The sequence below is a fragment of the Dendrobates tinctorius genome, unplaced genomic scaffold, assembly GCF_039654945.1.
Source record: "Dendrobates tinctorius isolate UK_male_01 unplaced genomic scaffold, ASM3965494v1 ptg000201l, whole genome shotgun sequence".
Taxonomy (NCBI): Eukaryota; Metazoa; Chordata; class Amphibia; order Anura; family Dendrobatidae; genus Dendrobates; species Dendrobates tinctorius.
In genome coordinates this window covers 11,933,015-11,946,989 of record NW_027361868.1, presented here as the reverse complement: position 1 = coordinate 11,946,989, position 13,975 = coordinate 11,933,015, and the positions used below count along the sequence as shown (strand labels likewise).

The window sequence follows — 13,975 nt, the reverse complement described above, 5'->3', positions numbered from 1 at the left end:
TTGTAGAGTAAAAAAAAAAAAAAAAAAAAGTGGTAAAATTATCAAATTTGGGCTAATAAAAAAATTGTCTGATAGACATAAAATCAATCTGTGATGGGGGAACGGTAGTAAAGTTGCGTAAAAAAAAGTGATTTTTTTTTTTTTTTTTTTTTTTTTTTTTTAGAAAGACACAATTGATGATTTTGCAGTGAACTTTTTTTTTTTTTCCAACAAGAGGAAAACAAGCATAAAATAGACTTTAGAAAATGTGCAAATTAAAAGAATTTGGTGGAATCGAAAGAAAGCAAAAGAAATGTTGAAAACTAGACAAAAAAAGGCAGGCTTTTTGCTTTGGCCCAATTACGTAACTAAAACGCTGGTCCTTACAAAGCCACTATAAAATATAACAAACTATACAAGCTAGGTATCGCCGTAATTTTACTGATCTGGAAAATCATGGTGTTTTGTTTTTTGTTTTGTTTTTTTTACCTTGCAATGAATGCCACAAAAACAAAACCCGAAAAACAATGGCGGTATTTCGCTTTTACACCATTTAACCCCACTTAAATTGTATGGTTAAAGTAAATGGTGTTTCACTCAAAAGTACAACTCCTCCCGCAAAATAGGAGTCCTCATACGGCTATGTCGACAAAAAAATTGTCTGTTGGAGAAAAAGGAGGGAAAGTGCAAAACTAAAAAATTGCTCAGGCGTGAATGGGTTATAAAATCTTGTTTGCTTTGGACCATCCCTACGTCATAGAAGGGCCCCTTGATATTAAGCACCCCCCCCTCTAAATACCAAGCAAGCTTTTTCTGTTAAAAGAAAACCTGGCAGAAAATGATCCTTTCCCTGTAGCGCCTCCGTGGGAGAAAGTAGGCATTACACAGTGTTCATTCACGATGAATGTCTTGTCCAAAATATATCAGGTTCTCCAGAGTGAGAGAGTACTCTTGGCCAAGAGAAGAGGGTCATGATAGGGGAACCAAGGCCCCCCTATATTACCTAAGAATTTGCTAATAATGAACTTAAAGGTGTATTCTCATCTACAAGAGCCCTATCCCAATATGCAATAGGTATAATAATAATAACAAATACCTCAAATTAATGTAGTGTAGTTCTTCTGATTCACTGTGTCACATACCCCATGTGCAGGGCAATTCAGTAGCTTAGGTATCCATGGTTATGACCAATCATATAGTGACAGCTGTAGTGGTTGTAAACTAAGCTACTCAAATGCCCTGCACATGGGGGAAGTGACACAGCGAATCAGAAGAACTGTACTACATTTCTAATTGGAGGTATTTGCTAATATTATTATTATTATTATTATTAACCAGAGCTAGGATGGGTTTGTAGCAAACAAGTCATGCCAGACTAATCACTTTCCTTCTATGATGGAATCACTGACTGGGTGCATCAAAGAAATGTGGTAGATATAGTATATCTTGACATCAGCAAAGCATTTAATAAAGTATCTCATACTATCCTTATTGGAAAAATAACCACGTATGGGATTGACAAGGCTACTGGTTAGGTGGATTCATAACTGGCTCAGTGATGGTACTCAAATAGTGGTAATAAATGGTTGCACATCCAATGGGAATAATAATTCAAGTGGGGTATCACAAGGCTCTGTCCTGGCCCCAGTGTTGTTCAATATTTGTATAAATGATATAGAGAAGGGAACTGAAGGTAAACTAATCAAATCTGCAGACGATGCCAAGCTAAAAGGGATAGCTAACACTAGACAAGACAGAGAAAAGATTCAGCAATAAGATTGAACAATGGGCCACTAATAGAATGGAATTATCAGGTAGAAATAAAATATTCTACATTTGGGTAAGAAAAATTAAAATTATATCTACAGAATGGGAGGAATATAGAACTAAACAACAGCACATTTGAAAAAGACTTGGGTATACTAATAGAACACAGACTGCACATGAGTCAACAATGTGATGCAGCAGCAAAAAGGCAAACACAGTTCTAGGATGTATTAAGAGAAGCAAAGAGTCTAGATTACATCCTCTTTGGTCAGGCCTCATCAGGAATACTATGTCCACTTTCGGGCACCACATTTTAAAAAAGACATTGAAAAACTGGAGAAAGTTCAGAGAAGAGTGACCAGAATGGTGAGCGGACTGCAAACCATGTCCTACGATGAATAGTTAAAGGATCTGTGAATGTTTAGCTTGAAAAAGAAGCCTAAGAGGAGACTTAATAGCTGTCTACAAATATCTGAAGGGCTGTCACATTGTAGAGGGATCATCATTATTCTCATTTGCCCATGGAAACACGAGAAGAAATGGAATGAAACTGAAAGGGAGAAGATACAGATTAGATATAGGAAAAAAACTTTTTGACAGTGAGAGTGATCAATGAGTGGAACAGGCTGCCATGAGAGGTGGTGAGTTCTCCTCCAATGGAAGTCTTCAAGCAGAGGCTGGACAGAAATCTGAGATGGTTAGTGAATCTTGCATTGAGCAGGGGTTAGACACGATGACCCTGGAGGTCCCTTCCAACTGTAACATTGTACTGATTCTATTACACCTACTACATTTTGGGATAGGCTCTTGAGGATGGTTATAACCCTTTAAGTTCCCGAGTAAAATAATAACTTATACTCACCTTCTGCAGCTGCGCTGTTCCTGCGATGTCTGGGCCAGGTTCCCCGGCACTCACGTGACATTGGATGTAGCGCTCACCTGGGAATATTCCGTCAGAACACACGTCATCTGACAAAGTAGTAAAGGCTGCAGCATAAAACAGACATAAAACTGTATTAAACTGTCAGCGTTAATGTGATTATTTCTGATGACTCTGTGTTTCTCCTTACAGGTCAGCTTGGTGCTTTCCTTTCCAGCCGTGCAGTGCCAGGACTTTTCGGGGAACAGCTTAGGCATCGGGGATCTGCATCTTTTTCACGTAGTGACCATGGCACATATCGTTCAGATAGTGCTCACATCCAGTCCAGGTAAGGAGATTTCATCACAAATTCATTATGGGCACCCAGCATAATGACCATGGCACATCGTACATTTCTATTGCTTTATAATCACAATATACAAACCCTGAGCATAGCCTGAATGGACTGATTTATAGTCTCTAGCATCTACGCTTGTGAACAAGAATGACGAATGGATTAATCAATATAGGCACCTGCTAACAGGACAATTTTTTATTTTTATTTTTTTTACTTAAAGGGGTTATCCCTCCAGTAATTAACATTCTTTGTATAAATCATAATGAACAATTTTGTCATTTTCTTCTTGTTAAAAGGAGAATTAAGTGAAGCATTCATACATTTACTAACATAGTATGGCGCCACCTGGAGTTCACGGTTTATAACCTTGTGCACGTCCACCAAATTGGCTGACACACATGCTCAGTCATATATTACAGAGCAGCCAATAGAAATGGTTGCCTGCCTACCTGTCAGGAAAGGAATAAAGTCTCTGCAGTAGCACAGAATTATACCTGAGAAGACTTGTTCTGCAGAGGAAGTATGAAATGACTATACTGTCAGCTGCCAGAGGGGGAAGAAGACCAATTCTGTCCATAGCCATACCCACACGAGCTCAAAGGGGTACACATGGAAGTAAAAGAATGATCATAAAGGAATATTATGCTAGAATAAAACTTAGAGCCTTTAAGGACTTTTGGTATATTATAAATGATAACATTTTTATTGTATTAGAAGATGGAATGGAGCAGGAATGCCCAGATGGAGAAGAGGAACAGGCTGCACTGGCTCTGTATAGGACAATATGCCGGTGTACTGGAAGGTGAGAAGCTATATGTTCAGGCTTGGACTGGCCCACCAGGGAACCAGTGTATTCCCCGGTGGGCCTCTCACAGGAGCAGTGCTTGGCACAGTACACTTGATGCACTATTTGCAGACACAGGCAGTATCTCCATTATTTATGCAGATGTGATTGTTTGTGATTTTAGAATTTAATGGTCGAGAGGGCTCAGCAAATTTATTAAAGGAGATGAATTGTTAACTTTGCAAGGCCGTCAGTGCAGCTGCTTGGCCATTGAGGAGTTGCTATTTTAAAAAGATGAATATTATTCTTTCACCCTGCAGCGGCACTACAAATAATGAGCTGCTTTCTGTTATTTTGGCTATTATTCTTTATATTATTCTTTACTCACCCTCCCCAGGTCCAGCTCTGAGTCTCCGCCCTGCTCCTGGTGTCTGTTATTGTCTGCAGTGCTGACACCACATCTACAGCGCTGCAGCCAATAGGTGCTGTCTGCTCTGGCATAGCGGCTGAGCTCATTTATTGGTTGCAGCGCTAACAATTTCACATCAGCACTGCAGACAATTCCGGACATAAGAACAGTGCTGGAATCTCAGCGCTGTGTACAGTGAGTACTTTTGACATTGGCGTGCAGGCTGAATTGTACTTGCACCGCTGCTAAGACAATTACAAAGCGGTCATGTAGGAACTAAGATATTGATACAGGGGAGCGGACAGGTCCTCTCTAGTTTAGCGCTCATAGTCTGCAATATAATGGGCATTAGTTATCAGTGATATGCTGTTTGTTCTTCTGTCCTGATCACCTTCCTTTCTCATTTTAAAGTGCAATGAAGACGTGGTCCTCCGGTTGGCACCTGTGCAGGGCAATAAAAACAGCAATTCTGCCCTTCCTTAGGTGTTCATCACTGTTTTTCCATTACCTAAATGGTGTCCCAGCACCTACGGAGTTGCCAGGTATAGTACTAATCCTGTTATATAGTAGTCATGGTATCAGTTGTCCAAACAGGATATCTTTTCGCGATTTGTTGGTTAAAAAAAAAAGAAAACCATGATTTTACTATTAAGTGTGTACTCCTATTATTTCCATCAGTTTTGTATTTCTAGGGGTATTCCATTGCTTGCAGAGGGTCTGGTCATCTATCACCAGTTTCTTGTTGTGCCGCTGCAGCAATGACATATTGTATTGACACAGGTGATAACTTGTTGGTTAGTGAGTGTCCGACCGCTGGGACATGCACCAATCGGCAGTATACAGGCTCGAGCTTCACTTCATTCATGTCCTGTGGCTGTTAAGCGCTACTCTCGGCTTTTTCTCATAGCCCCATGAATGGAGCTGCGATAATGCTTTCGACCTGCCTCTCCATTGTAGCAGGAATAAAGATAACCCTTTCTGCCGATCAGTTCAGGTTCCATCTGTCGGTGCCCACACAAATCGTTAAGTTTTCACCTATCCACAGGATACCTTGTTTTCACCAAATAGCCTCTTCAATTTATATATACAGTTGTCACATTTTCTATAGAATATCTCAAGACTATCATGTACATAGCTACAAATAATAGTTATTTTTACATTTTCAGTGAGCGGATTGAGTCAGATCAACCATCTTTGCAGTTACCTCTCATTACCCAGCAACCTTATCAGCATTTTTCAACAAAATCCCCAAGTGACGGATTCACTCATCAATAGGTAATTGGCTCAAACTGTTTTAAAGCTAAACTCCCATTGATCGATAAGTTAGAGAATTTACAGTAGTATGTTTCGCTGTGAGAATATTACCTCTGTAGTCTGTCCTGCAGCAGGTTGGAGTGAATGTCATTACCTCTGTAGTTTATCTTGCACAAGGATGGAGTGAACATGTTGTTACCTCTGTAGTCTCTCATTCACCAGGCTGGAGTGAATATGTTGTTACCTCTGTAGTCTCTCATGCACCAGGCTGGAGTGAATATGTCGTTACATCTGTAGTCTCTCATGCACCAGGCTGGAGTGAATATGTTGTTACCTCTGTAGTCTCTCATGCACCAGGCTGGAGTGAATATGTTGTTACCTCTGTAGTCTCTCATGCACCAGGCTGGAGTGAATATGTTGTTACCTCTGTAGTCTCTCATGCACCAGGCTGGAGTGAATATGTTGTTACCTCTGTAGTCTCTCATGCACCAGGCTGGAGTGAATATGTTGTTACCTCTGTAGTCTCTCATGCACTAGCCTGGAGTGAATATGTTGTTACCTCTGTAGTCTCTCATGCACCAGGCTGGAGTGAATATGTTGTTACCTCTGTAGTCTCTCATGCACTAGCCTGGAGTCAATATGTTGTTACCTCTGTAGTCTCTCATGCACCAGGCTGGAGTCAATATGTTGTTACCTCTGTAGTCTCTCATGCACCAGGCTGGAGTGAATATGTTGTTACCTCTGTAGTCTCTCATGCACCAGGCTGGAGTGAATATGTTGTTACCTCTGTAGTCTCTCATGCACCAGGCTGGATTGAATATGTTGTTACCTCTGTAGTCTCTCATGCACCAGGCTGGAGTCAATATGTTGTTACCTCTGTAGTCTCTCATGCACCAGGCTGGAGTGAATATGTTGTTACCTCTGTAGTCTCTCATGCACCAGGCTGGATTGAATATGTTGTTACCTCTGTAGTCTCTCATGCACCAGGCTGGAGTCAATATGTTGTTACCTCTGTAGTCTCTCATGCACCAGGCTGGAGTGAATATGTTGTTACCTCTGTAGTCTCTCATGCACCAGGCTGGAGTGAATATGTTGTTACCTCTGTAGTCTCTCATGCACCAGGCTGGAGTGGATATGTTGTTACCTCTGTAGTCTCTCATGCACCAGGCTGGAGTGAATATGTTGTTACCTCTGTAGTCTCTCATGCACTAGCCTGGAGTCAATATGTTGTTACCTCTGTAGTCTCTCATGCACCAGGCTGGAGTCAATATGTTGTTACCTCTGTAGTCTCTCATGCACCAGGCTGGAGTGAATATGTTGTTACCTCTGTAGTCTCTCATGCACCAGGCTGGAGTGAATATGTTGTTACCTCTGTAGTCTCTCATGCACCAGGCTGGAGTGAATATGTTGTTACCTCTGTAGTCTCTCATGCACCAGGCTGGAGTGAATATGTTGTTACCTCTGGAGTCTCTCATGCACTAGCCTGGAGTGAATATGTTGCTACCTCTGTAGTCTCTCATGCACCAGGCTAGAGTGAATATGTTGTTACCTCTGTAGTCTCTCATGCACCAGGCTGGAGTGAATATGTTGTTACCTCTGTAGTCTCTCATGCACCAGGCTGGAGTGAATATGTTGTTACCTCTGTAGTCTCTCATGCACCAGGCTGGAGTGAATATGTTGCTACCTCTGTAGTCTCTCATGCACCAGGCTAGAGTGAATATGTTGTTACCTCTGTAGTCTCTCATGCACCAGGCTGGAGTGAATATGTTGTTACCTCTGTAGTCTCTCATGCACCAGGCTGGAGTGAATATGTTGTTACCTCTGTAGTCTCTCATGCACCAGGCTGGAGTGAATATGTTGTTACCTCTGTAGTCTCTCATGCACCAGGCTGGAGTGGATATGTTGTTACCTCTGTAGTCTCTCATGCACTAGCCTGGAGTGAATATGTTGCTACCTCTGTAGTCTCTCATGCACCAGGCTGGAGTGGATATGTTGTTACCTCTGGAGTCTCTCATGCACTAGCCTGGAGTGAATATGTTGCTACCTCTGTAGTCTCTCATGCACCAGGCTAGAGTGAATATGTTGTTACCTCTGTAGTCTCTCATGCACCAGGCTGGAGTGAATATGTTGTTACCTCTGTAGTCACTCATGCACTAGCCTGGAGTGAATATGTTGCTACCTCTGTAGTCTCTCATGCACCAGGCTAGAGTGAATATGTTGTTACCTCTGTAGTCTCTCATGCACCAGGCTGGAGTGAATATGTTGTTACCTCTGTAGTCTCTCATGCACCAGGCTGGAGTGAATATGTTGTTACCTCTGTAGTCTCTCATGCACCAGGCTGGAGTGAATATGTTGTTACCTCTGTAGTCTCTCATGCACCAGGCTAGAGTCAATATGTTGTTACCTCTGTAGTCTCTCATGCACCAGGCTGGAGTGGATATGTTGTTACCTCTGTAGTCTCTCATGCACCAGGCTAGAGTGAATATGTTGTTACCTCTGTAGTCTCTCATGCACCAGGCTGGAGTGAATATGTTGTTACCTCTGTAGTCTCTCATGCACCAGGCTAGAGTGAATATGTTGTTACCTCTGTAGTCTCTCATGCACTAGCCTGGAGTCAATATGTTGTTACCTCTGTAGTCTCTCATGCACTAGCCTGGAGTGAATATGTTGTTACCTCTGTAGTCTCTCATGCACCAGGCTGGAGTGAATATGTTGTTACCTCTGTAGTCTCTCATGCACCAGGCTATAGTGAATATGTTGTTACCTCTGTAGTCTCTCATGCACCAGGCTGGAGTGAATATGTTGTTACCTCTGTAGTCTCTCATGCACCAGGCTGGAGTGAATATGTTGTTACCTCTGTAGTCTCTCATGCACCAGGCTGGAGTCAATATGTTGTTACCTCTGTAGTCTCTCATGCACCAGGCTGGAGTGAATATGTTGTTACCTCTGTAGTCTCTCATGCACCAGGCTGGAGTGAATATGTTGTTACCTCTGTAGTCTCTCATGCACTAGCCTGGAGTCAATATGTTGTTACCTCTGTAGTCTCTCATGCACCAGGCTGGAGTCAATATGTTGTTACCTCTGTAGTCTCTCATGCACCAGGCTGGAGTGAATATGTTGTTACCTCTGTAGTCTCTCATGCACCAGGCTGGAGTGAATATGTTGTTACCTCTGTAGTCTCTCATGCACCAGGCTGGAGTGAATATGTTGTTACCTCTGTAGTCTCTCATGCACCAGGCTGGAGTGAATATGTTGTTACCTCTGTAGTCTCTCATGCACCAGGCTGGAGTGAATATGTTGTTACCTCTGTAGTCTCTCATGCACTAGCCTGGAGTGAATATGTTGCTACCTCTGTAGTCTCTCATGCACCAGGCTGGAGTGAATATGTTGTTACCTCTGTAGTCTCTCATGCACCAGGCTGGAGTGAATATGTTGTTACCTCTGTAGTCTCTCATGCACCAGGCTGGAGTGAATATGTTGTTACCTCTGTAGTCTCTCATGCACCAGGCTGGAGTGAATATGTTGTTACCTCTGTAGTCTCTCATGCACCAGCCTGGAGTGAATATGTTGTTACCTCTGTAGTCTCTCATGCACCAGCCTGGAGTGAATATGTTGTTACCTCTGTAGTCTCTCATGCACCAGGCTAGAGTGAATATGTTGCTACCTCTGTAGTCTCTCATGCACCAGGCTGGAGTGAATATGTTGTTACCTCTGTAGTCTCTCATGCACTAGCCTGGAGTGAATATGTTGCTACCTCTGTAGTCTCTCATGCACCAGGCTGGAGTGAATATGTTGTTACCTCTGTAGTCTCTCATGCACCAGGCTGGAGTGAATATGTTGTTACCTCTGTAGTCTCTCATGCACCAGGCTGGAGTGAATATGTTGTTACCTCTGTAGTCTCTCATGCACCAGGCTGGAGTGAATATGTTGTTACCTCTGTAGTCTCTCATGCACCAGGCTGGAGTGAATATGTTGCTACCTCTGTAGTCTCTCATGCACCAGCCTGGAGTGAATATGTTGTTACCTCTGTAGTCTCTCATGCACCAGCCTGGAGTGAATATGTTGTTACCTCTGTAGTCTCTCATGCACCAGGCTAGAGTGAATATGTTGCTACCTCTGTAGTCTCTCCTGCAGTAGCCTGGAGTGGATATGTTGTTACCACTGTAGTCTCTTCTACAGCAGGCTGGAGTAAATGTTACCTCAGTAGTCTCTCCTGCAGCAAGCTTTCTAGCCTGCATTTTGCTTTATAGTCACTACATCTGCATCTCTTGCAATTTAGGTAAACTTGACGAAGGCTACATATCAACTTGAGGCTGTGCAATTTAAGATGGTCATATCCTGCAGCCATTGTTGCAAGTAATGATACTAAATGTGGTCATCATGCTGAAATCGGGTCGTTCACTATCCGCACAATCAGCATTTAATCCTAAATTGGGTTGCCACTAGTCGCCTATAAGTAGTCTTTTAATGTTTTGAAATGTCAGGCAACAAGATTTGTGTTGTTATTGGTTCTCTGTAGATCTGTTTAGCGCTATCTGTACATTTTTCTTATTTTTACCTATTTTATTTTGTGTTAGCTGGTGTAAACACAAGGACGTAAGAAGATGTACAGATTCTGAGCGGACATCCATTACGTAAGTTTTCTTCAACAGCATGATAGTTAAAGATTTTGTCTTTATCCAATAAGTTGGCAGAATCTCATTTAAAGTATTGCTCTTATGATATATCTTCCAGCAGCACACCACTCCCTAGGCTGCTGTCTGGGTGTGTGGGCGGTGCGCTCCTCATTGATTAACAGGTCAGTCCAGCAGCTTTTTCACACTGCTGACCAAAATGTTAGTTCCCAATGCTGCTATATGAGGCAGTTTTGTCTCTGCTCCAAAGGAAGAGCAGTGGCAGTGAAGCCGGTCGGGATTAGGAGCTAACTTCGGGCCCCAGCAATCAAGCCTTATTGCAGTGCTTACAAGCTCAGTAGCAAAGTGCTTGTAAGCACTGCCACTATAAAAGAACAGTGATGACTGGTTCAACTGGCAATGATCACTAAAGCGAAAAGCAGGGACAGAAGGAGAGCGGAGGCTCTGAAGAATAGGGAGTAAATTGCAAACTTAATTTCTCACTGTCTACCTATCTTTTCACATAAGAATAACACTTAAGTGCATACTGACACATCTGTTACACACTATATTCCATTTAAAGGGATATTTCCATCCCAGTAAGTGATGACTTATAGTAAGGATATGCCATTACCTAATGATCTCTGAGACATCCACTAATCATGGAACTGTCAGAACTTTTCCTTTTTAGAAGGTTAATTCTAACACTCCATTATCAGACATTTCCAGGAGTAATAATAGAGTCATTGAACACACCGATATCTGTGGGATTGGTTGTGTGGGAGCCTCCAGACTCTCCTTGGACAGGTGTTATTGGGGGACAGAAGATCCAGCACGTGTGATTTCTGCCGGCCGATCCTGACGCTCGCGCTCTCGCTGTCGTAGAGAACACAGGAAGGCTCGGGCGAGCTCAGTGTTCCTGTGTATGGGGTAGTCGGGAGAGAAAGTTGCTGGCCGATCGAGCTTACAGCTCACTAATGTCTTCACTGTAGTGCACTATAATTTATCTTTATATTTCTTCCTAGTTACCCGAGAGAGTCCAACAAGCTCATAGATCTGCCAGAAGATTATAGCAGTCTGATCAATCAAGCATCAAATTTTTCGTATGTATCAAAACCAAAATTATCCAATGGATTATAGTTTATTAGAATCTATATGTTTGATTGCTAAGAAAAGATTTATCATTTTACTTTCTATTTTTTTTTTTAATTAGATGTCCAAAATCAGGAGGAGACAAGAGCAGAGCCCCCACGCTGTGTCTGGTCTGCGGGGCCATGCTTTGTTCTCAGAGTTACTGCTGCCAGACGGATCTAGATGGAGACGATGTGGGCGCCTGCACCGCACACACCTACACCTGCGGCTCAGGGATGGGGATCTTTCTCAGGTCAGTAGTAGCCCATCATGACTTAGTGGGCTTAACTCCTAAATGAATAGAGCATTCTGAAAGACTAGACACATTTTACAGATATTGTGCACCAAAACAGCCCTAACTCATTTTTTAGGCTGGTAAGAACAGTTTGGGTTGACTTAAGATTTTTTTTTTCTTTTTTTCATATTCTATCCTCAAGAAGGTCAGAAAAATGTCTGCTCATTCACACTTTGTAAGATTTTTTTATTTTTTTTGGCCATTTCTTGAGACTAACATTGGGGGAGGCAAAACAGAAGGTGAAAAAAAGCGTGTGCGCCTCTTCGCGGGGTATACCCTCTGCTCAGACACGAGACAGCCAAGTTTTACCCTCATGTCTGTAGCAGGCAGACACGACTTTTTTCGGCTTCCTTGCACATTTTTTTTTTTTTTTTTTCGTTTTTTTGCAACCATAGACTCTTGTTGGAACATTGGTTCATGGTTGTGCTGGTCTGGATCTCCACCAGTCTGGGGCAATCACATGATGAAAACTGCAGCATTGTCTCTGCCACTTTTTACTTTTTGTCACATTCTGAGTAGACATGTCTGGCCTCTCCCAATTCCCTTGTATTGAGCGAGGTCACACACGTCTAGTCTGCACTTGGCCACATGTTTGCAAATCACACACTTATGATCAAGCACCTGCCTGATCCGTACACCAGAGAATCCTGACAGCACGCACTGTGCGCACTATGAGCATTCACAGTCTGCAGACCCTCTATTGCTAGGTGTTAAAGGTGGTATTTATACTGTCTATTCATCTGTTTGTGCTTTTACAGAGTGAGAGAATGTCAGGTCCTCTTCTTGGCTGGTAAAACCAAGGGCTGTTTCTACCCTCCGCCATATCTGGATGATTATGGAGAGACTGATCAAGGACTCCGGTACGTAAGAGACTCATGTCACCAATGATAATGGTACACGTGCCAAGGTACTTCAGAGACATAGCCAAGTCCAAAACAAAAACCAAAGCTGATAATGTGTTCCCCTCACTCGAGTTACCCTGTCATGTCCACCCTTAACTATCCATGAGGTTAGCCTCCGATATTCATAGATTCCGACATATCTGCTGATTACACTGACGTGAACATTTGTCTTTTTAGACGCGGGAATCCTCTTCACCTCTGCAAAGAGCGTTTCAAAAAGATCCAGAAGCTCTGGCAGCAGCACAGTGTCACAGAGGAAATCGGACACGCGCAGGAAGCAAATCAGACGCTCGCTGGCATCGAATGGCAGCATTTATAATACAGGCATATGTTCTTTCATTTTGTCTCTTGTCATTTTTAGTTGTTTTTTTTTCTTTTTTTTGCAGCTGCCCCATTTTCTAAAAAAAAAAAAGAAGAAAAAAAAACCCTTCCATTGTTAATTCTGCAGTCAATGCATACACAGTGCAGATCTTTAATTTATATTTCATTGTGTAGTGTACGGAATAAAGCAGCAACACTACAAATGTCAGATCTACGTCAGATTTCTCAGCTCTCTCCTTCTGCCCTTCCATTGTAAGAAGTGATGAAGTCTGTGGGAGAAATTAATTTTATGGACAGTTGATCCTGATTTTATAACGGAGTCACTTTAAAAAAAAAAAAAAGTATCGTCTGTTTTAAAGGGATTTTCTGTTTTTGCAAAGTTTGCCCCAGATGTTATGAAATAAAGCAATAGCCATTACTTACCCGCCGCCAGATCTCCCGCCAACTTAGTACTGGTTCTGTGGTCCTTACAATTTCTCCAGTGTAATATCCTGCCTATCGGTCAGTGTGCCACTGCTGCCAATCATAGGCCTCAGCGAGGACATTTGCATATACGGGATGTGACTGCTTAGGCTTTTGATTGTTTTTGATTGGCTGCAGGGGTCAAGTCAGAGATTTCTATTTCTCTTGTCTACTGCCCATTGCCTAGGTAAGACTGCAGAGGTTGCTGAGTTCCTAGAAACAGTACTTACCAGCTCTTTGATATAGAGCCTGCAAGAGCTGCGGGAAAGCGCTTTGGAGCCCTTGCGCTCCTCCGATGCTGCAGAGACATAGATCAGGGTATTGGGGAGATGCCGCTATTCTGAGCTTTCAGTCATCAGGAGTGCACCACCCCCCCTCCCCGGCAAGTTGGAAGCCTTAAGGCTGGTGAGAAGCACGCTCCTTAAAATTGAGAGTACGTCTCCTGAAGATTGAGTGTGAGCAACCCCTGTAATGAAGAACCAGTGCATATTTAGTTCTTATTCTGCAATATGACTTACCTCTTCTAAAATGCTGCCCAATATCGTTATAAGATATTTGCCAGAGACAAGTAGCTTGCTTTTTAAAGGGGCAGTTTGCAATAGGCCACAGTGAACTCTCAGATGTGTTCCTATCTGCCTAGGTACATAATATTGTGAAAAAAATCTACTTTCCTGTCTGCACCTACAGAGATGGGTATATCTGTATAAGGACACATCCTAGCATGACCAGGGCGTTCAGTTTCTGCCGTAGGGTGGGTGAAAAGTACAAATTAACATAACTATAGCACAGCAGGACATCTGTAGGGAGTATCTCATGCTCCCATCCCTACACTTTTTTCTTC

General features: G+C 42.6%; 1 protein-coding gene across 2 annotated transcripts in view; it reads left to right on the top strand.

Annotated features, from left to right (window-relative positions):
* UBR2 (ubiquitin protein ligase E3 component n-recognin 2) overlaps positions 1 to 13,100 on the top strand; it is a 173,155-nt gene extending 160,055 nt beyond the window's left edge. For both annotated transcript variants that reach the window (XM_073553434.1, XM_073553433.1), the window contains exons 39-47: positions 2,819 to 2,954; positions 3,678 to 3,765; positions 4,568 to 4,698; positions 5,323 to 5,431; positions 9,988 to 10,044; positions 11,049 to 11,126; positions 11,237 to 11,407; positions 12,208 to 12,309; positions 12,529 to 13,100. In XM_073553434.1, coding sequence (XP_073409535.1) covers positions 2,819 to 2,954; positions 3,678 to 3,765; positions 4,568 to 4,698; positions 5,323 to 5,431; positions 9,988 to 10,044; positions 11,049 to 11,126; positions 11,237 to 11,407; positions 12,208 to 12,309; positions 12,529 to 12,670 — 1,014 coding nt within the window. In that variant the 3' untranslated portion in view covers positions 12,671 to 13,100. The remainder of the gene's footprint in view (positions 1 to 2,818; positions 2,955 to 3,677; positions 3,766 to 4,567; positions 4,699 to 5,322; positions 5,432 to 9,987; positions 10,045 to 11,048; positions 11,127 to 11,236; positions 11,408 to 12,207; positions 12,310 to 12,528) is intronic.
* Positions 13,101 to 13,975: the final 875 nt, after the last annotated feature.